The sequence below is a fragment of the Aquila chrysaetos genome, chromosome 3, assembly GCF_900496995.4.
Source record: "Aquila chrysaetos chrysaetos chromosome 3, bAquChr1.4, whole genome shotgun sequence".
Lineage (NCBI taxonomy): Eukaryota > Metazoa > Chordata > Aves > Accipitriformes > Accipitridae > Aquila > Aquila chrysaetos.
Window position 1 is genome coordinate 25013523 of NC_044006.1, and position 24046 is coordinate 25037568.

Genomic DNA, 24046 nt, shown 5'->3' on the forward strand with positions numbered 1-24046 from the left:
ATCTTTCTCCCCTTTCATTACACCATGCAAAACTCAAATGTAGCTTTCCATTTAGGTGATTGCCGAGGAATTGTCTGGCAATGACGACTACGTTGAACTTTCATTCAGTGCACGGAAATTGGATGACAAGGTAAGCTGCTTGATATTAACCTTACTGAAAGATATAAGAATGCCTGTAAATATAATTTGATGAGATTTTCCCCGACAGGTATTTTTTGCCTTATATTATTAAACACATCAGAGATTTCAGATGAATGTTCATGATGAGGCTTTCCTCAAGTTGCAAAGTAATTAAAATAAAAAAAAAAAAACCCTCAAGGGGATCTAATTAAAACCAAGATGAATTAATTACACTATAACGAAGACAATTTAATTATTTAAAATGCCACAGATCAGAAGTGCTTAGAGAAGTGAGCTTTCTGTAAGTAGTCAAAGATGCTATAGTTGAAGTAAGCATCTTAAAATAAAGCTAGAAAACTTCATAACAGCTCAGTCATGATATACATTTTGTTCAACAAAATGTAGCTTGAATGTGAGAAAAAGACTCTTGCATATTTGTTTAAAAATTTTCCCTCTTTAATAAGAAAACTCTCCACTGACTCAAACCCTACTCTTCATTATAAGGACTACCTCTTTCTGAAAATATCTGTTGTTGTTTAGCAATATATATATAATAAGCACCTCAAGCAACACACAGCCCAACAAATCCAGATGACTGCTTGTATGGCATGCTCTCTGTTATTTCAGTGTAATAGCAGACACACAATTATTTGTGGTAGTCTGGGGAATATCTTTGTAATTAATAGATGTCATAAGACTATGACCCTTTTTAGATAATACAGCTTTACATATAATTGAAGATCGGATGATTACAATTATACTGGATCACAGTATCTACCATTACTATATAGTCCCTCCTTATATATGAAACTGCTTCTACTTAGAAACATATGGTAACACTATACAAAAGTTTACAATTCTGATGCTCCAAGTGTGTGGTTGTAAACATTTGACATGCGAATAGCTTAAAATCAAATCAGTAAGAGTACTTTTGGATAGATACATCAGAGTTTCAAAATCAGACCCTAATTGATGAATAATATTTTGGGTCGAAACTGCCAGAAAAACTCAGGCAAGCAGAAAGTACACAGAAAGATTAATAGTACTAGAATTTATTTAGAACATACAGGTAAATAACATTACTGTGCTCAGGATTAACGATCATAAATGATCAGGGCCTGAATTTGCCTCTCATCTGAAAGATGAATTACCTCTTCCTTCAGAGTTGCTGGAGTCTTAGTGTTTCTGAATTGCATAATTTATTTGGGTGTCAAAATGTAGATTTAACAACCTCTCTTTAGACAGCCATTTTTAGATGCCATTTCCAAAGTTGTACACAAGTTTCTTCCTGTTCCACATGCTGTCATATCTAGAGAAAAGGAAAGGACATACACAACATAATAGGAGTCCACTTGGTCATTCCTCTTCCACACATGTAAAATGTAATCTGGTGTAAATATTAGGATTGCTTACGGCTCTTGTTGGTATAAATTAAAAGGATACTGCCAGAATGTGCTTCTGAGCTAGGTCAGTGTTGTCTGGGCAACAGCTTTAGAGAGTGATTGAAACACTTTATGGGGATAAGTTAAGGAGGATCATTCTGAAATATTGCAAGAATATTGTCATTCTTGCTATTTTAACATGTCCAGTAAAGGTGGGCTTCATCTAATAAAAAATTCCTGGATGATGCAGAGTGCAACTCAAGCAATGACTCATCGTGTCATTATCTGAATCAAAACTCCTGTCTTCAGCTGATGAAAATCACTGGAAGATTATTACAGTTGAAAGAAGTCTTTCCATTTCCTCCAGCTAGAGACGTAGCCCTAGAAAAGGCTATGGCTTTTGGTATGGCTTGTAATGAACTTTAACGTCAGTAGATGCAAGGCACTATTAGGAATTATTGTTATTAAGGCTTGAAATTACTTAAATTGCATAGTTCAGCCACTGGTGAAAAAGCATGAGTGTTCAGGTGTCATATAAAGGTCCAAAAAAACATCAGAGAATTGAGAAGAGCCCATCCTGTAAAATCCTAAGCATGGTTTTGCATGCCTCTCCCTATTCAGAGAAGCAAAGACCTGAGCAGGGATGTAACATCAGAGAAGCAGACTGAGGGCAGGAACTGGCCTTGGAGTCTCCTGAATGACAGAGGAAGCCTGTGGAAGCAGTCGTTCATGCTCTGCTAAACAGGGTCACCTTTGTAACCCCAGGGGTTCCTGCACTGGTGGCTACGGTGGTGGCAGAAGACAAGTTGAATCCTAATGTCTCACAACTTGCAGATAAAGAAAGGGGTTGAGGGAGGTTCTGGATGTACTTTAAGGATAAAACGAAAAATAAATTCTTTCCATCCATTACCATCCGTGGTATCTTGAATGGACAGGAATTTTCTTCCTCCACCCTTTAAAGGAAGACTCCTTGAAAGAGGATCCAGATCCTTAAATGTATGAGTGTCCTCCACTAAGGAAGAAGATGTAAACAACATATTTTTGGCAGATTAAACAAATTTTGTTGGTATAATTTAACAGGCAGGATATGTTTGTTGGTTTTTTTTTTTTTTTTTTACTCCCTCCACATAAAACTGCAAGTGTTTTAAAGAAGCTACAAAACAAGTAAAACCTACTCAATTTTTCCTGGAGGGGTGGCTGAAACATTCAGTGAAAAACTCTAGGAAAGTCACAGGTATGAAAGTTTCCTTTAGTTAACTGACTTTGCAGAGATAAAGGTTATATTTTTTATTGCAGTGCTTGTTTGGAAGGTATAACTGCATTTTCATGTTTTATTGAAAGCCAGTCAGCTCAGATGGCACATCTTTGTTTCAAGAGATCCACTGAGAACAATTCACAGTGGAACAGTAACTTTTCGAAAGGTTCTATTGCATTTATAGCTGTGTCACAATTACCATAACAAGTAGTTACATTTTTATGGTAGCCATAATAAATTATGAGCACTGAAGCAGGCAAACTGCTTTTCCTGTTCTGTGAGGCAGTTCTCATTGCTTGGGAAAGATTCTCCCGCAAATGTCTGCAAAATACAAGCTAATATTGCTTTTTTATATATTTCCCTGGTCCTAAACTACTACTAAAAAAAAAAAAAATCCTTAAATGCCCTGTCTTGCTGCTGAAGAATTTTCAAAATTATTAGTGTCTTTCGGCTACTTCAGCCCTTTTCTGAGGGACCTTTGACTTGACCCCCAAACCTGAATTTTAAAATGTCATGGTCTGAAGATTAATGTACTAATAGATGTGACAAACTAGGTGCTCAGAAATGGAGGTAGTTAAATTTTTAAAGTTTAAGCCAGGTATTTGTGTTATTACTGTGTAACTGCTGCACATACTGAAAGAACAATGTGCATTATACCACTAGCAAATGCATTACATTAATCATTTCAACATTATTAAAATATCAAAACATTAAACCTTTATTGCTGCTATTCTTCTTCCAAAGGATATTCTTGTGAGATAATGCAAAGCTGTTAGATACAGCATAACAACCAAAAAGCTTTGAAAACATTAATAGCTATGAAATAAAATGTTTCTTATATGTTTCATTTTTGAGTTGTTACGAAGCATCATTGATACTGAAGGACTTTTTGTTTGTACCTTCATTCTGAAAGGAATTAGGCTTTGTTTTTGCATTGAAGGGGGGTGTCATGGTTTAACCCCAGCCAGCAACTAAGCACCATGCAGCCACTCACTAACCTCCCCCCATCTGGTGGGATGGGGGAGAGAATCGGGGGCGGGGGGGAATTGTGGGTTGAGATAAGAACAGTTTAATAGAACAGAAAAGAAGCAACTAATAATGATAATAATAACAATGATAAAATGACAACACTAGGACTGGAATATACAAAACAAGTGATGCACAGTGCAATTGCTCTCCACTCACTGACCAATACCGAGTTAGTTCCCAAGCAGTGATCCCCCCCCAGGCCAACTCCCCCCAGTTCCTATACTAGATGTGACGTCACACGGTATGGAATACCCCTTTGGCCAGTTTGGGTCAGGTGCCCTGGCTGTGTCCCCTCCCAACCTCTTGTGCCCCTCCAGCCTTCTTGCTGGCTGGGCATGAGAAGCTGAAAAATCCTTGACATTAGTCTAAACACTACTTAGCAACAACTGAAAACATCAGTGTTATCAACATTCTTCTCATACTGAACCCAAAACATAGCACTGTACCAGCTACTAGGAAGACAATTAACTCTATCCCAGCTGAAACCAGGACAGGGGGGTGATATAAGCTATCATCCAGCATTAAAATCTTTCCCTTTAGGTGGTATTGCCTTGGTAGTTAAAAACAGATATTAAAAATTACTCCCCTTGTGCTGATTTGCTGTTTTAGCTTTCATGACACTCAGCTGGGGATAATACTATATTTTAAGTCTTAGATAAAATCCTGGTTTCCTTTCTGAATTTTTCTGCACTCCAGGGTGCATTCTTTGGATGCATCATTTTGAGGTGTTTTCTTTGAGATAACTTTTCTTATCAAACTTGTGTTTGATAAAGAATCTGTTAACATTAAGCTTTTACTCAGCTTCAATCAATATACTTATGTGTGAGAAGAGGCAGCTCAATCTTTTTTAACCCTATCACTCTGGATTTTGGTGTCACTACGGTTGAACCAGCACCCTCACTCTCTGCTGTTCTCTTTGCTATGCAGTAGTAATTGGGCAGAATTTGATTACCAATGCCCCCTATATACTAGCAGTTTCAAGTGCTGAATGGAGTCTAGATACTAAATCTACATCAGGGCCTTGAGGCAAACTCTGGAGTTACAGACTTTGTTGGGTTTTGTGCTGGTTCTACACACTCTTACATTAAATGTCCTGTAACCATGTAATTGGAACAAATAGGCAAACATAACAGCTCTGCTGTTCAGAGCTCCATGTGGTAAGATTTAACAAATACATATGCACATGCTTTGCATCAGTTTCTAAACGTACCATTACCTTTTCTCTAGTAATAAAAGAAACAGATAATTCACAGAACAGCACTCTGAACACAACATTGATAGATGTCATCTTTAGGGCATGGAAAAGACTTTAGGTTGCTTGAGCCTTGCCCAAGGCTTCATGGTCCCTAAGGACTCACTTCCTTCTCCAGACATTCAAATTCAGGTGTCTCTTTTGAAAGCCCTGATTTCTTTGCTTGTTTTGCAGTTGTGGAATTGTAAAAATGCCCTAAAGACAAATTTGACCAAAATGACGTGCCCAGACTTTGGCTAGCATCTTATCCAAAGCTGTTCACATCCCAATGGCTGTCCAGCTAGTCAAATATAAGTATGTTGGGCATTTGGTCAGGAGAAAATCATAGAACTATGCATATTACAGTCATTTTTATGCTAACGCTTTTATAGAAACACTAGGAGGGCAAACAGAATTCCTGACTTCCCCAAATTGATGTGGAGGTCTGTGGTTTTGGATATGGCCAATAGAGAAGAATAATATTCATATGCGTACAGTTAATCCTGTGGCTCTTTTGGAGAGGAAAATGAATAAGGGAGTTGAAACTACAGAAAATGGGCTGAGTGCATTTGAATCCTGCTCTCACAGCATTGCACAGTTAGAAATTTGAATTAGCCAGCTTTCCCCCTCCAGCTGTGGAGGGCTAATGCCCAGCTACTCTTCCGCCCTCCAGCCAGTATGGCCAGAAGAAATGAAATGTTGCTGAAGCAAAAGAGGCTGTGGCCACACTGCAGCAACACTGTAGAAAGCAACTTAATTTAGGTTTGTGTAAGAACACTCAGGGTTGTTAGCTGGATGCAAGACTAGGGAAAGGTGTTCTGCAGTGCAGTGAGTATGTGAAGCTCAATGTCTGTCACAGATTTGCTTGCACTTAGAGATATCAAGTAATTTTCTGCATTCCCATGCTCTGTTTGTCATCAACATGGGCCATGTTATCACACCCTAAAGAGGACTTGCTTCTCTAACCTTCTCTAATCCATCTTGCCAGTACTTGTGATAGTTGGTAGCAGCACAATGTCTTGGCCAATTAACTTCTGTCTTGAGAGGGTGGGCAAATAGGGTGAAATTCAACCCCACTGTAGAATATGCTTCAAAGGGCCTTGCGTGATAAAACCAAACCGGTGTGCAGACAGAAAGAAACAAGCTAGGTGGATAAAGGAGCTAAAGCTGAGGTATCTGGACTGGGTGTAAGAAGGGACAAGGCTGTAAAATGACATTTTACAGTTCTGCCTGCCATGATTGAAAAGTCAAACTAAGAACAACAGCAGTGCCATGGAAATCCTTGTGGAACAAGGACAAGAATGAAATATAGCTGAGAGACCCAAGAGGTCTCACTAAAACCATGCTGGCTCCCTTTTTCGTTAGCAGTCAGGGAAGCACCAGTGCACTGTGCCTGGAAAGCCCAAAGAAAGAGAAGTTCAAGAGTAACCTGTCCTATATTTTATTTTAGGATTTTTTCAGCAAATCTGATCCTTTTCTGGAGATTTTCCGGATTAATGATGATGCAACCCAACAACTTGTACACAGGACTGAGGTAAGGAATAGGGTTGGATTTACTTTCCAAGGACACAGATGGGCTGTCAGGAGGAGTAGATCATGCTTCCCATGTCACAAAGGGTATTGCAAGCACCCACATTTAAAACCACTTCTATCTCTTGTGTAATTATTGACTTGTGGGTAACAGGTCTTGACTTATGCACGAGAGTAAAAGAAGATGGTACTGAAGCCAAAGATCCAAATTTAATTAAACTGGCAGATATTCTGTTTGAAGGTCAGGAGTTACACATATTAAATTTAGCCCAAACCATGCTACAGACAGTATCATATTTTCCCATTGATACTATGTTGCATCTTCATCTCCTCCTCCCAGGTTGCTGGTGCTAAAGAGATTTGTAATCTAGGTGTTTTACATTTGTTTTCAGTGTCATTACTGCTCCTATGGTAATGACTGGCACTGTCCTAAAAAGTACATTTAGGTAGTACAGGGTGGAGCTGTGGCAGGTATTTGGGGTTATGAGCCTGTCTTCCTGGCAAGGCAGACCATGTGTCTGTAAATTGATGCTGCCCATCCCCATTGCCCAGACCTGCATCACTTCCATGGCTTCCAGTTCAGAGATGTATTCCACAACCTTTCCCTTGTGAGTTATGCTCCCACTGAGGCATGGCAGTGCTGGGGCAATCTCTGTAGCCTGATCTGTGTACGGCTCCCCTTCCCACCTGTACTCCTTCTTGGGGCTTTCCAAGGGAGGAGTGTTGCAAACTGCAGGTTGCTCAAGGGCACATATCCCATGCATGTTCTTATGCAAACCTCCAGCTGAGCTCTGCTTTCTTCTCTTTCTGGTGAATGTACTGTATTGAGAATTGTGGCTCTTGTTAGAATTCTGTTTGGAGATGTGCAAATGTTAAGGGTTCCCTTCATTTCTTTTCACTCGCAGGTTGTGATGAATAACTTAAATCCAGCCTGGAAGACCTTTAAAGTGTCTGTAAATTCTCTGTGCAGTGGAGACCAGGACCGCAGGCTAAAGGTCAGAAGTCATTCCTACTTCTTGAATAGTTTTACTCATAGAAAACAAAACTTTGTCTCTCTTTTTGAATTAGAGATTGCTATTCTGCACTGCCACCTTCTTTGATGGAAAAGATGATCACACAGCTGCTTTGTGATTACCACAATCAAATTAAGGATGCAGAGAAGTGGTAATCCACTGTAATCAGTAGGTTATGCTCTGTACTTCTTAACAGTAACCTCAAAAAATGATGGGGCTGTTTTTGCCAATCAGTTGGATAATTTGACCCAGCATCATTTCACTGCTGGAAATATACTCAAGGGAAGTGGCAGCCCTGCCACCATTTTAACTACTATTTCTTCACTTTTATGTCTGGAGACCCTCTGTAAAAGAAACAGTGAATTATGAGATCTGGTATTATATTTGAAGAATAGGGTGGCCACAAAAAGACAAGTGCCATTGCTGACTAGTAACACTGTCATTACTGAAAGATGGATGGTTGGGAACTTGGAGCTTTGTGTGGAAAAATTCATCTTCTTGTAGCTAATTTGGGTTAAGTCAAGGCTGAATCCAACTGTTCATATCTTCTAATCAGGTTTAAGGTTAATACTAAATTTAAAAATGTTAAACAAAGGGCACTATCCCCAGTGTCTGTTCAGCCAGTTGGACCTGATGAAAGGACATTGGACCCAAAAATATGTCTTTTTTTTTTCTTACCATACAAAATTGTCTAATAAAAATTTTTCCTTGTCCCTGCAAACTTTTCTTCTTTCATCATTATAACTGCACAACCCTGGAGAAGTGGTATTGTCATTTTTCACTCATTACAGACTGCAGGATGTGCTGTGCAGATAGAAAAAATAAAATGCCTGGTGTCTACATGTTACAATGCATGCCACAAATGGGTGGAAAAGGTAAAAAGGAGTCTTACGAATGCTTGGATCTATACTGGTCATGCTGATTATGATTTATAACTTCACAAAATCAGCACTGTTGTTATGGAACATCAGTGGTACTGACACAGTGTTTGTATGTATACATTTGTATGGTATTGGGGATGCACGAGGAAGATGCAGGTATGAATGGTTATCTTTATATATTGTTTGTGTCCCTGGTGGCACTGTTGGGCAAACAAGATGAGTCCAAGGGCAAAAGAAGTACCAAAAGAGTGAGGAAGTCTGAGAAAACAATGAGACGTGTAGCAGGGAAAAGTGAAGGATGATGTAGATGGAGCATAGGATACTTAGGAGGCCAGACCAAGATGTTTATGACAGGTGTATCTGACATGTTGGACCGAAGCTCAGCACCTCAGGTGCTACAGGGAAGCAGTTGTGAAAGATCCTTCCATCTACCCTTTAGCTGTGTAAATGGTCAATCCAGTTGTGTTTGGCATGTCCAATGGGATTGAAACAGAGTTGTAGCAGATGAAATAGAGAATGAGGTGTAGGGAAAGAACAGCCTCCATTTTAAACTGGAAACAAAACTAACAGTATTGGCTGAAGAGGATTTCTAATGCAAATGAAGAAATGTAGAGGAGTTATTTATTGTAGCATGTGTAGGATGACAGTAATGTGAAGTGTCAGGATAATGACTGTTATCTTGGGAGGCTGCAATTTTATAAATTTCCTGAGTAGATTAAATATCTGTAAGTTAGTTGCCTGAAACACAGAAGAAGTAAATTACTCTGTGTTGTGTAAGCAATATAGATTTCCTTATAGAGCTTTTGCTTTTGAATGGAGTGAGCTATGAAAGGTTTGGAAAGGGAAGATGAGCAGGTTTTTGATGTATTAGAGAGGGGCGAGCCACTGGTGGGACATACAGACAGAGGTGAGATGGTTAAAGCAGGTGGGAGTACTGTAGCTGCTGCAGCATTCTGCGAAGGTGAAAGGGAGCAGAACTGAAGGGGGCAATGCTAGAGAACATGGTATAGTCAAACTGTGAGATGCTGAGAGGCTGAAGAAGAGATGTAATGTGACAGATTATCTGTGTTATGCAGCCTCTCTGAGGGTGCACTTTACACAAATAGATGCAGAAGGTTGCACCCTGCCTCTTCCTTGGCACAGGGTCCTAGATCACCTAGTCCAGCTTACACCTGACAGTCACTAAGAGCAATCAGTTGTGCCTGCCCTTATAGGATCTGCTTCTTGAGGTAGCTTAAATTGAAATGGGTAACATCCCATAGTAATGCAACTATATAGGTTTGAGGCAAGAGATGGATCAGATTTCTGCCACTCAAATGAAAAGCAGAATTAGGACAGCACTGCCTTCACCACATTGTGTATATGAGGCCTTTAAACCACTTAGATGAGAAAACCTAGGAAGAGATGCAAACAAAACATGATGCCTAGAATGTCAGAGCAAGTGGCAAGTCCATAAGGGTAGAGAAATGTGGTTCTGGAGGGAGAAGCATGCTTTAATCTCTTTGAAATTGAGGTGTGAAAGTGTGAGAAAGGCTGAGATTTCAGCTTGGGCAGAAGAAGATGGGTCTGGGAATAAAGGGGGTCTTTGAGCTATGAGCAGAGAGACAGTAGTCAAATTTGTTTGCAGATGATACTGCCAAAGGAGAGGCTGAAGAGGGAGAAGTGAAGAGGGACGAAAATAGTCCTTTAGGGCTGCCTATAAAGATGAGGGGAAAGTCAGTGAAGGAATGGGTGAAGGAGAGAACCAGGGCAAGATGGCTCTTATGAACCTATGGACAGTTTCCAAAATAGTCTTGATTCTGCAGGATATCTTTTTCTTTTTTTGGAAAATACATGTTTTTATCTATGTATGCAAGTATTTGCAGGCCCTGATTTAGATATCTGAGTATTTGCCTGAGGCTGCAGTTCAGGCATTTGCAGAAAAGCTAAAAGTAGTAAGATTTGCACCAGATCATTCATGAGTGCAGTAATATTTTAAAATTAATTGTGGCTGTGAAATAAGAAAAAAGCTTGAAGCTTCTTTAAAATTCAGGCCCTTTATACCTTTTGGTGGGTGTAAGATAAGGCTGCTACGGTAGAGCAGCCCCCAAAATCACTTATGTTTGACAGATAGCATATAGTACTTGTCAGATGACTATTCTGTTTGCTTTTGATATGGACTGTAACTTAGGAATTTGATGGCAGCCAGGACAGAAGAATGGAAATTATAAGAAATAGAGGTGAAGTATCTGTGATGGGTTTAACACTGTATGAATGTTTATACTTCAATTTACATTGAATAAGCATTCCAGTCTCTACCCTACCATATTTTGGAACATTTTACTTTAGTTGCTTTGTTTCACTTCATAAAGTATATAGCAATATGTTACTGCTAAGTGTTGGAAGAATTCCCTGTGCCATATTTAACATGGGGAGATTTAGTGTATTCCAGCTGCCTTGCCGAGCATCAGCTTCTCACCAGGATTGCTTGATCACTGTGAACAGTAATTGCATAAGGCTGGGTAGTTTCATACCTGTACCTGCTGTTTTTATTTGCATACTCTGGGAGGCATAATCTAAGTCAAGGCTTTAAGAGGCACCAGAAATGCTTGGCAGGAAATGTCAGCTTGTGGAAATTCTGCAAATGGAGGGAGACTTCCTAACAACAGCAAACACATTGCAACCATCAGTACCTTTGGCTTGCCTCTGTAGGCTATTTGGAGCTCTGAAGTCATGGCCTTTTGTCCTGGTTTCAGCTGGGATAGAGTTAATTGTCTTCCTAGTAGCTGGTACAGTGCAATGTTTTGAGTTCAGTATGAGAAGAATGTTGATAACACACTGATGATTTCAGTTGTTGCTAAGTAGTGTTTAGTCTAAAGTCAAGGATTTTTCAGCTTCTCACGCCCAGCCAGTGAGAAAGCTGGAGGGGCACAAGAAGTTGGCACAGGACACAGCCAGGGCACCTGACCCAAACTGGCCAACAGGGTATTCCATACCATGGGACGTCCCATCTAGTATAGGAACTGGGAAGTGGGGGCAGGGGGATCGCCGCTCAGGGACTAACTGGGCGTCGATCGGCGGGTGGTGAGCAATTGCACTGCGCATCATTTGTACATTCCAATCCTTTTATTATTACCGCTGTCATTTTATTAGTGTTGTCATTATCGTTATTAGTTTCTTCTTTTCTGTTCTATTAAACCGTTCTTACCTCAACCCACGAGATTTACTTCTTTTACCGATTTTCTCCCCCATCCCACTGGGTGGGGGGGAAGTGAGTGAGCAGCTGCGTGGTGCTTAGTTGCTGGCTGGGGTTAAACCACAACACCTTTCATCTCTGCCACTGAAATCACATGGGTACTGAGCTTAGTGGTCTGTGTTAGGAGGAATGGGAATTAACATGGCAAAAATACACTAAAACAACTTAGTTTAACTTAACAGAATTTTGCTCTTTGTAAGTCTGGCACCCAAAGAAGCCTTTATACTGTCTGGGCATTTGAAACTTTCTTGTTTAAAATGTGTGTTTAGAAAGATAAGATAAGCAAGGTCACTAAAATCAAAGCCACCAGTAATTAGGGTCTCTCTCAAAAGTATTTTGCTAGCATCTTTTACAAAGTCTGTTAATTTGAATTCCTTATGGGCTTTTAAAAAAAAAATCTAATTTTGCTTTGTTTAGCTGTGGTGCAGAGAGCAGTTATTTTGTCGTTCCTCTCAGGATGCCTTGTAAAACTTTATTGCAATTATTGCTGCTCTAGGTTTTATTATGAAAAAGATATATTAGATTTATGAACCTACTGAGCTTTTCTTCCCAGACATTGAAACCATCCGAGAAGTCTTGTCACACTTCAGTGCTGGTCATAACTTCTTTTAATGCTAACAGTACAGACAATTTGTGTATGCATTGAAGTAAACAAAATACCTCTTTGATCCAAAAGTAGTGCATTGCTTTTCTAATATGTAAAAAGATTCAGTTCACAATGGTAATTGCTGACAAATCTGAGGGAGGGATAAAATCCTCCTGAGAGCCATTTTTATCCTTGTCTGCTGTGCTGAAGGTCCTGTAAATTGTGGAACTTTGGCATTCAAGTTTGGTTCCAGCATGTGAGGTATGTTGCCGTCAAAGGTTTATCTGAAATGTAGGTTTGCGTTGTGAGTATCTTCTGGTAGGGATCATACTGTCCATCCATTCTAATAGTTACAAGGTTCCTCTTTTTCTAGAGGGGTCCTGGTAATGTATACTGAAAAATAATCTCTTTTTGTTTTGGTATTAGATATTGTAACACCTGGGATGTAAACACCTAACAAGGTGCTGTAAAGGCACAGGCCAAACAGCGCACATGGCACAGAGTAAGAATATCTTCTGCTGAGGCTGTACAGAGAACCTCACAGAAAGCAATTCTGTTGATAGGGAAAAGGAGGAAAAGAGGCAAAAAAAACTGGAAGAAAAACATTGCTGCAGGTGAAGTAATAAGCTGCAAGGAGAGGGGGAAGCATGTGTCATATCTGTATAGAAAGTCCTTTCCATCTTCCACCCACATAGGGGAAATTTTCAAAAGAAGAATGTCCATTAGATATTTTTCTACCTTTCAAAAAACTGTATGTTGCAACTGCATCGTTGTTGTCAGTTCGTTTATTGTTTCCTCCCTGCCTAACCCGGATTACAGATGATGAGCTTGATCCTGATGACATTTATGCACGTACGGTTATGAGTGGCCCCCACAGCCGTGGTTACCAGGGTGACTACGTACATGAGGTCCTAAGGCCTCTGTGTGCGTGACTGGCTCTTTGCAGTGTGAAGCCCTGAGACATTGCTGTTGCTTACCTTTGGGTAACCATGAGAAGGTTGCCTCTTCCCATGCCCCTCTAATGAGGTTAAAACCTGGTTCTGCCATTCTTGCCCATTCTCTGTTACATCCAGTTGACTTCCTTGTCTCTGTCCATCCCATCTGTTGGACCAGCTGTGTCTTACCACATGAATTATATGTTTGGTTTTCTGGTGAGGGGTCTATCCGCATATGCTTGTAGGCCCCAGTATATCTACGATGCTCTAGTGTTAGTGAGATGCATTCAGGGGTTTAAAAGTCACGTGATTTTCAATTCATTTCTGTACTAAGTCCTTTACAAGTAGCAATACATTGGCCTTTCCAATATGAATTTTGATAGGTTATGAATTTTCTACATTTTTGTGGTAGATCACTGTAACAAGGTCTTCTTGAGAGATCTGCACTTTGCTTAAATTCATAATCTATACAGTGCCTCTTCTGCCTTGTTGATACTGTTATATAATGTGATCCTTGCTTACATTATTAATAGAAGAAGCTCCACAGTCTACGAGAAAGATTTTGATGTTATGCTTGATGAAAATAGGCAATCACTTTATTTTAATTTTATAAATTTAAAAAATTAAAATAAAAAATTATTATTAATTTAATAATCTCTTCCCAAGGGTCTGTTATGGCATTTTGGGGGATGGAAGATTGGGTCTTCCTCAAATTGTTGTAACCATGTTTCTTTCTGATTTCTTCAAAGTATTGAATCTTTCATGCAGAATGATGGATCATTAGGAGAAAAAGGTTTCTTAAAGGTTCGTGAGTGTATTGGCTGCTCCATTCTGAGCTAAGGAAAAGCAAATAGCAGTGGTTATTTTGATATTCTCTGAGTTATTACTGCACTGTTCTTTAGATCAATAAGCTTTCAGTGACTTTTAATACTTGTCTACAGCTCTGCTTATACAGGTATATTATAAACTGTAATCCTTCAATAAGCCCTCAGTATCTTTGAAACCCAGTGGTGAAAGTAACTGAGCAGAACCTGTGAAGAAGGCCAAGTAAGGCTTAAGAGACAAGCAATAAGTAATACATTCAGACAAATCCATTAATGCTTTTATTCTTTCATAGTTTAGCTGTCATAGTGTTTGAAGCACTAATGTGGAAAGACACGGTTTATGGTCAACAGCAATAATTTGTGCAGGACTTAAAAAAGCATGTGGCACAAAGGGCAATTCAAGCAGAGTCAAACGATGATTAGAAGAGCATGAACTGAAGGATTTCACACTGTTCCGTAAGAGAACACTCATTTGTTGTTGCTGTTTTCTTTGGGCTTTTAATTCCATATAGAAAGAGACTCGCACAAAGAAAGAATTACAACGTAGGCTAGGCTTGCTGTTTATTTACTTGATTGGGTGATTAACTACGCAGTTCTACATTGTCCCCTTCGATTTACTCACAAAACTAATGCCAGTGGAGCCAATCATTCCCTCCTTGCTTACCCTGATGTTGCTGAAGAGGTATTTGCATGTGGAGTCCTTCTTATGGAAAGTCTTCAACAAGAAAGGGGGACTCAACCCTTACATGTCTTTAATATGAATCAAAAGATGCCTTCAAATGACTTTTTCAGTAAGTCGTTTCTTTTTCACTAGGTCAGGGCATTTGCTTGGAATCTTTAGAATAATTGCCTCAGTCCTGGAGGGTGCAGATCTTTCTTTATAATCTGAATAGTATTTATTTATTAGTCATTTTAAGAATGTTATCATGTTGTGAATTTCCAGAGAAGTTCTTGTAAAGCTGACTGTGCAGCTGGCAATTTTAGATAATAAAAAGTTCCTTCTTGGCAGTCAAAAGTAACACCAAAAAAATAGGCTTAAATATGGGGGTGTGGTGTATATTTAATAAACTTATAGAAATATTTGTATAAGTGCATATTGCTTAACCAGCGTATGAGTTTTAAAACAGCCTTCTGAGAGGATGATACATTATTTTGAGGATTATTATAAAATTAAAGTAAATGACACACTGTAAAAGCCAATTTCTGAGACCTCCTTCCATAAATGCCATTGGACCTCCTTTCGCAGTAAATGATTCATTAGAATACTACAATTCTTAAATGTTTCTCTTGCTTTCTCTCTCATATTGCCATTGTTCTCTCTACGTGCCTGTGGTTGCAGGCACTACACTGATGATTAAAACTCAAGTGGCCTACTTCACAAGGTCTATGGTGATTGTGGGGAATTTGCTGCATCTACTCACCCTGTTCTGTCAGTTTGGGTTAATCTGTAATTTAGCAATCGGTTTAGAATATGAGTGCCTCCTGAATTCATCAATCACAGCAGCGTGTTTGGAACCCTGATTTATCTGAGCATGTCAAGGACTGATCTGATCAATCTTCATAAACTCTGTGCAGGTGGGGTGCAAGATTTAAGATCATCCTTAAAACAAAACTGATTAACTCTTAGTGCATCTGATCTCAACTCACAGATTCCTTTTTTTTCTCTCCCCTTTCCTTGGCTGTATTCTTGATAAAGCAGTTGAAGGTGCCAAGGAAGAAAATACCAGATTGCAGTGAAGATTTAGGAGAGAGAAATAGACTCAAGAAATGAGCTTGATCCCATTTTTTTTTAAGTCAAGGGAATTCATTCTGATGACTTTAATAGGCACTAGTTTGTTCTCCATTATTGTAACTGCTGAATATATAGCAAATTAATTGTCAGATTAATGAATCTAGATTTGGGTTAATTGATGTTTGTGGAGTGTTTTGAAGATGAAAGAGCTGTCTAAATGGCAAGTGTTGTCACAACAATTAGGGGTGCAAGTGGATTTCACAAGGGAGAGATCATCTGATACATGGTGGTTACAAAGTAAGGAGCTGATATTCACATCTCTGAGGGCTTGGGCTGTTGATAAAGATGGTGGTAGAAGCCTGAAGAGCTGGTACATATGAATAAAATGGGCAGGGTAGTGAGAGACAGGAGTCTTACTCCCATCCATTGGGTGACTCTGACAGACCAAATTTCAGAGTTCACCCTGTAAAAGGATTTTACTTCCTGTTCCTTACCAGAGGCCCATGAGCCCTGGGGCAGAAGTGAAGAAACTTCCCCCTGACACTGCAAGGAGCATTCATTGTGTGAAACAAGGGCAAAGACAGGATAGCAAACAAGCAAAAATGTTGTGTGTGAATTTGTTTGCCTGGATTAGGGGATCCAAGGAGTGTTTTCTCTGTTTCTCTTTTGCAAATAAGAGAGGATTGCCTCCAAATAATCTGTACATTGCATTTATTGTGAGCTTTCTTCCAGCTGCTTACTGCTTCCGTGGTTCCATCCCAAGACAAATAAATACAGCCTTCTGCAACTTTGCTATGCAAGTCATCAGTATGAGAAATGTTTTGAAGGGCGCACTCTCACCTCTCTTGAGCTGTCTTTGAAAGTGAGTTTTAATCCCCAGAGATGAAACAGAGGGTCCTATAAGTGCTGCTGACTATAATCCAAATCAGAGCCGTCTGGTTCCTTCACAGGGCAATAGCTGATAAAGTACTAAATCCCATCCCTGGGACCATTTAAACTGAGACAAAGCAAAGCCCTGGTAATGAGGATCAGTTCCACAGTGGAGGGTGGGGCGCAGGGGTTGCTGATGAATTAAATGACCTCTGCCGCCTTCCCGATTTTCAGATCACTGTGTTGATAATGCACTGAACACCCTACAGACCCCAGTATTAGCTGCAGAGCTGCTTACTGTAGAAGTTTAGAAAAAGTGCTACCATTTTGAATTCAAAGTAGTAAATGAAGCTCTGCTTTCACTAAAACAGATCAGGATTAAGGCTTAACTGTAACCTTGTAAAGCAGCTGAATGCTGTAGCGAGAGAATTTTGAAGCGTTGCATATCTTAAAGAAAATCCATCAGTCTCATACCTTTGTGTCTACAGGACATTTTGCTGTGTGACTTACAGTATCTCATGCTATTAAAAATGAGAGAAAATGAAAGTGTAACCAGTTTTTCATATTCTTTTTTCATTTCTTTCAGTTAAGACTGGAAAGAATAGTGAAGGCAATTTCCAGACAATCTCATTTCAGACTCTCATAAAGTATCAAAGCCTCACATTGGCTGACATACAACCAACTTAACAAAGACCCTTGGTTTCTTTTCAGATAACTTTTTTTACTCTGTAAATTGAAAATTACACACTCATGGAAATTCTTCTCTTGTTGTTAAATCTTGTGATAAATGTATTCTTTGCTATGAATGATATATTTTTGCTCCTTAAATAGAAAGCTTACCTTAAAATTGTACTCATAAATCGTGTCTTTATACACTAACCTACTGCCACGCAAAAATGGTTACACATTGCAGATAATAAAATATGTGTATTTTAAATGGTAGCATTCTCAGGGAATATAGCAGTGTCAAATTTAAGGCAAAATAATATATTTGTTTAAAAAAAAAATACAGTATTTATCTTCAGGGACCTAATTATAAATTAATGTTTGTGATACTTTAGGCAGCATTAGGGCAGAAATAGCTATTAAGTGTGTCTAAACTTTAATATTTTAGAAGATGTCTCAGTACATAGGGGTCACTTGAAAAGTGTGAACTTTATCTCACACTGGAAATATGTATTTAGCCCTTCCGTACACAGCGATTTCACCTACCACACATGCTGTTAAATGTGATCTGCATTTTCCATTTGACAAAAACATGTTTCCATCCAGCTAGATGATGTACACGTTTTGTAATGTGTACATACATGTGTATAATGTATATGCACCATACACAATGAATGGAGCTGTGTTTTGTAATAAAAATGTTTTATCTGCCTTACCAAATCAAAATTAACCATGTTTATCGTGTACGTTGGTTCTCCAAATGATTCTGAAAATGCTCGATAGCAATGCTCTACAGGACTCCCCAGAAAAAGCATTTAGCAGATCACAGCCCTCCTTGTGGTAATACTAGAAGAAACGAAGGCTTTTGAGATCAGAGACTTCAGTGTTTTTGTGGATAGCTGTTGTTCTGTTTGTGCGTTACAGCTGCTAAAGCGTGCCAGGGAAGTTTTGCCATAGGGTAAAACTTAACATTACTGCTAGCTCTGAGCTTTGGCTGGGATTCGACGTTAGGATAAAACTTGTTTGCGACACCTTCATCCCAGTCCCTCTCAGTCAATGAGAAATCAAGACTTGCTTGTTCACTATGAACAGTGGAGTTATTTTAGTGGTCTGCTCACCAAGAGCAATGCCACCAGTGCATTTTCAGGAAGCCTGGGAGGAAGGTGTTCTCTTGTCCCCCGCTGCTCTGAGCTGCCAGTATGGCAGCCCCGGCTGTGACGCTCTTCAGGGCTCCCCACTGACTCCAGCCAGCTGCAGTGCAGCAGCCCTTTCCCCATTCTGTGTGGCTATTTCCAACGTACTATTCATAGAAGTCTTGCTCAACAGAATTGTTCAAAGTGGCTGCTAGCTTAGTGTATCCAGTTCGTTGCTGCTGCCGAAGACCTCGAAAGATGTGCAAGCTGTTTTGGGGGTAAGACTTCTCTGTGACTGTGGAGCTGATTCGTGACCTGAGCCTGACAGCAGTTGTGTCTGGTTTGCCCGAGATTAACAAAGGGGATACTGTTTGCTATCACAAATACACTGATCCTTCCCCTTCTGAAGAGTACATGGATTGTCCATACATCCTTAAGTGAAAGAGAAGGCAAGTAATCTTAGAAATCATTTCTCAGTATTACAGACTCTTGAGTCTTCTAGTCTGCTTTCAGAAGAGATCATAAGAAAGGCTATGGCTGGCCTGCCCCCTACACCCTACATTGCCTTGGTCTGAAGTTACAACATATGAACAGCAACAGCATCAGCAGTTGATCTCTTCGACAACTGCCTAAGGTTTGTTCAGATCTACTAATTGCCTGTTACATTGTTGACCATCGCATTACTAGCCTAGAGTCCCTATTGAGTCTCCTCATTTATTTTATTTCTGAGAAATTCCAGGATTTACTGATAGCAGTTTCTTTCTATACTAGGAAATCTCCTCGTGGGATGCCAGCAAGATCTGTTTAGTCTCACACACTTGTCCACACTCTTGCCAGTACTTAACAAGTGTTCAGCAGTAGAGGAGTATCAGACAGACAAGGACTTTGTGATGCCTCTTAAACAATGACAACAACAGCAGGACAAGTTCTGTCATTCATACCCATCTCTTGAATTAAAAACACAGCATTTTGCAGAACAGCATCTCAGAGATCTGAAGAGTAGTATCATTTGCAGTTTTAATGTAAATTAAGTATATATGGGACCTTGAATCACCTCAGACCTCCTAAGTAACTGCAGGAGCCAAGATACTAGACCGTTGTACTGAGTCCCAAAGAGGATAAATGCTGGGTCCATTCATCGGTTTCTGTTGACAGCTTTTCCTGGAATGAAAGAATAGAAACAAAGGATGGGAAGAAATGGAGGAAGTTGTAAGAAAGCTTTCTGGTTATCTCTGCTGGGACCAGATATTGTTCAAGATAGTCATAAGTGACCTGGAGAAAGGGAAAAATAGGGTAGCAAAATTTGTAGGTGACCAAATAATCTGGGATTGTTTTGACTTCAAAATGTCACAAATGGATCTTAATGCTAATGATTGGCACTAAGATACAAAGAAAGTCAACAAAAATGATCATAGGAAGGCTTCTTTCTGCGAAGAGACTAAATTCAGGCTGAAAAGAAAGATAATCAGGTAGTTCTGAAGTCATGAATGACCTGGGGGAAATGACAAGGGAATGGTTTGATTATTTGTCCTCAAAGTACATGAACTTGAAAATCATGATGACCAGGCACAATGCTTAAAACAAAAGGAAGTTCTATTTCCATAAGACACAGTTCAGTGATGGGATATGTTGTCAAAGGACATTGGGACACCAAAAACAATAAATATGCTAAAAATGGGACTAGACAAATTCATGAATGATTATTGCATTGGCTGGCTATTAACAGCATATATCAGATGCTCTCTCTAGCTTTAGGTGAACATAAAGTTGTTGACTGCCAGTACCTGGGAGAACATGGTGAAGTAAAGATGAATGTACCTTTGCTTGTCTTATATAGTCTTTCTTTAAGTATTCACTAGCATCTGACAGAAAGATGATATTGGTACCATGTACTTTTAATATTTTCTGATGGTGAATACTTGTAGCTTTCAAGTGAAATTTAAGTGTTGATTTTCGTCTGAAAAAGCTCTAAATGGTTAGGGTTTCATAACTTGAGAAATTGTGCATATTCATAGCAAGGGTATGCATATACTGCTCGTGGTCATGGTGCAAGGTTTCTTCTCCAGTACAGCTTCATGAAAAGCTGTAAAGGTAAATGGATTATTTAGAGCTGAAGTGTGTCTCGTTTGCTGTGTATGAACACATAGATAAGCCAGGCTAGTCCTTTGCTATTCTGTAGCAGCTGCAGTAGAGCACAGGGAATTCTGTGTATGTCTTCAAATACTCACCCCGACCCTAGTTAGACATGCACAGCCCTCTGCTGCGTTTCTTTCTTGTATGTATTAGCTTACATATTTTTCAGAAAAATACTACCCTTCAACAGAATCTCTGTTTGATATCAGCAATTTCTGTTTTTTAATGAATCCATTTCTAGTTGCAAGCAAAACCTCTGAAAATCTGATGACTAGATGTCTGGAAATGCAGGCTTATTTTTATAGGCTAATTAAAAAGTAGGCTACACACATTAGGCAGTCACATTTTGTCTCTTAGGCAGACAACAACATTTCAGACTCCTGCTCTTCAAAATATTGAAAAAAATACTTTGCTACAGTTCTGCCAAAAATGAGTCTTCGACTCATGACCAGGCTAAAAGCTAAGATGCAGGAGTAAAAAGTTTGCCTATTGTCAGATTTCAAGGGTGTTTTCTTCATAATACTATAAGCAACCATTCATGTGTAAAAGGGAACTGGGAAGGGGGGAGGAATATTGCTGCAGACTGATGGTAAATGTTATTAATGAATGAGTTACATTGATCCAAGCAGTGCTGAAAGTTATCACTTAAGTGTTTTGTGATACTGTCACTAAGAAAGGAAGGTAGCAGGACACAGCTAGATTATCTGACAGAGGTTCCTCGGGGAAGGTGTCTCCTTCCTCCCCAGGTGCCCACTCCCCAACCTGTCTGAGCTGTCACGGAAGAGTCAGGATCTGGCCTTCGGGGTCCTGGGCATGGTAATAAAACCTATATGCCTTCCCACTTTTCGTTTGAGTATTGGATCCCTCTGCTACAGTTCAGCCCTTCTTCCATCGCTTGTCCCTCTCCTGGGAGTCCTGGATGGCCCTGGCTCTGACACTTGGCAGGGGCTGGCTGAGATGGGGGAAGCAGAAGCATGGCCTGGCTCTAGCCATTCCCCGTGCCAGTCTGGGTATGAGGAATTCATGCAGGTCAAAGCCTATCAGCCCTGGGGAGGGCAGAGGTGAAGCAGAGTGGCTGGGCCAGAGCTGGGCAGCAGAAGGTGTCACGTGTGGTTAGAATTGAGGTTGTGATAGTATCAGCCCCCAGTGATACTATGGACATTTGAAACTGTGAGCCTGCGGCAATGTTATTTTATGTCCTGTCCCTGAAACCTTGTCTTGTGCTATGCTGAAGCTGTGTTAAGAGCGTGAGATAATGGCATTCCTCATCAGAATGCAGCATGTGCTTCTCCAAGCAGACTTATGAATATGTAAAACTTGCACAAAATAATTAAAAATCACTAACTCATACTTTTAATCATCTCACGCACATTTTAAAATTTAGAATTGTGGTTTTAGTAGCCTAAATTTGTTTGTTCACAGCACTTGAACCTTTAATCTCCTTAAGAGCTTTAAATCCTCGACGCTATATAGCTTTAAGGTGTCCTGCAAAAGTAAAATACAGGATCCTGGTAATGTGATGTTCACTGAATGCTCTCCTAGGCTGACTTCCTCCCATTTTTCTGGCTGTTCAGAGCATTAAGCAGGTACTTGTAAAGTTGTTGACATTTGAGTTCTTTCCTTCGGTCTTTAATGATACAGAAACAAAGGCTTGATCTATCTTATATACAGTTTCTTGTGCTGATTCTTTGGCTGTTAATTTCCTGCCTTCATACAGAAAGCAACACATCATTCTGATCACCACTATGTGACTGTCATTGCTGTGTGCACAGGGACACACTTGCCACCAAGTTTAAGATCAAGGTCAGTTACAGGATAAATATTCAGAGGAGCGTAGGAGGTAAAGGTGAAGTTTGGAGAAGAGGAATAAGCCAAAGAAAGATACTCCTTTGGTAGTCTTGTATAGGTGAGCGTTCCTTTATAGGTAAATAGCTGAGGTTTTCTGTAAAACCAAGTGTTTTCTCTACAGGATATTACTTTTAAGCACTCTTTCATTTTTAAAGGCATGCAGAGGTTTGCCTGTGGTTAATATTTTTTTTGAAAAAAAAATTTGTGTTTCAAGGAGTACAGCATTAGCAGAGGCCAGTACTGGAATCAGTCCTGCTCGTGATATTTTGGACATAGATGTGTCCCCAAGTTGCAGCTGCAGGTGCAGTGACCCTTCACAACTCCAAACACTACAGATTCCAGTGAATTCTGCAAAACATAGGTGTATTTTTAGTACTGAAAGCTTCCCTTATTTGTTTGCCAGGACTGAAAAAATGAAAAGATGCACACTTTGTAAGCGCTATTCTGTTAATAGTTGCCAAGAAAGACCTCCTTCCTTCACCTTCCATATTCTATCTGTCCATCAATTTATGCTACTCAAAGGATATCTATTGCTACAGTATCTTAGTCAGTATTGTGCAAGTTTTACTTGTTGGAAACATCCAGAATTATTGATCATTTTTCAGAAATATTGTCCTGTATCTTTTAGGACAGTTTGCACAAAATTCAGTGATGCCAGGATCCTTTTGTGACTTTTAGATGTGTGCTTCCACTTGATGTTCTGGAGAGAAATATCTGTGCAAGAGAGTCCTACAATAGCAATCCCACAAGAGCACTTAGTGAATAGCCTATTTATGCCAACACAATGCTGTGCTGAAGGGGAGCCTCGAGACAGCAGTGTGTTCACTCCCTTTTTCACCCATCCCTCTGCTCATACCATCTTTATGCTTAACGTACGTCTCCCAAAAACAGTATAAATACAAAGGGCCAAACAAAGTTTGTCAGGATTTTCATCGCAACTTTTTTCACCAAAACATCCTGCCTGGTTCGGCTGAAAAAATTTGAATCTATGACAGTTTTGCCAGACTATTCATCAAAAGAAGTCCCCCCAAAACCAAATGTGTTTATTTTTTGCTACTCAAGACAACATTTCATAGGTAAATTTTCTTCTCTTACTTTAAATTTTAAAACTGGGAATTGAAAGCCCGTGACTTTTTCTGGGTTTTTTGGTTTGGGGTTTTTTTTAATTGGTTTGGATCAAACAGGGCAAGTTTGTGTAATATGTTTTGCAACCTCCAGTAAGGGTAGCGTTTCACGTAGTTCTGTTCCTGTGCAAGGAGACTGGATAGCGGCAAGCTCAGGGTGATGTTCTTGGGGGACAGGCAGTACGCAGTCAGCATCTTTGCTGTTCAAGTGCTTGATTCAAGCCCCCTCAGAAAAGCATATTTTGGAGGAATACATTTCATGTAGACAAGTTCTGCAGTTCCCAGCTGTCATGTATGAAAAGGGACTGCTTTAGTCATTTTAATTTTCTACCTGGTATATTTTGTAAATGAAGTATCTTGAGTATATTGTGGGAACCTTAAAATACCTTGTAAATTTGGAATAGTACTTGGGAAGTTACACTGCCATTGGCTTTGTGATAAAATACTGTTTTCATCTACAGGAGACAGTTTTATTGAAATGAATGTTACAGCACTGCAAGGAGCAACGGCATGTTCCAT

The 24046-nt window shown here is 39.6% G+C and overlaps 1 protein-coding gene across 6 annotated transcripts in view; it reads left to right on the top strand.

Moving 5' to 3' along the window:
* CPNE4 (copine 4) overlaps positions 1 to 24046 on the top strand; it is a 242868-nt gene that overhangs the window by 143885 nt on the left and 74937 nt on the right. For 5 of the 6 annotated variants that reach the window (XM_041122261.1, XM_030009660.2, XM_030009656.2 and 2 more), the window contains 3 exons: positions 56 to 130; positions 6468 to 6551; positions 7453 to 7542. In XM_041122261.1, the coding sequence (XP_040978195.1) occupies positions 56 to 130; positions 6468 to 6551; positions 7453 to 7542 (249 nt within the window). The remainder of the gene's footprint in view (positions 1 to 55; positions 131 to 6467; positions 6552 to 7452; positions 7543 to 24046) is intronic. The other variant, XM_030009659.2, reaches the window with a different exon arrangement.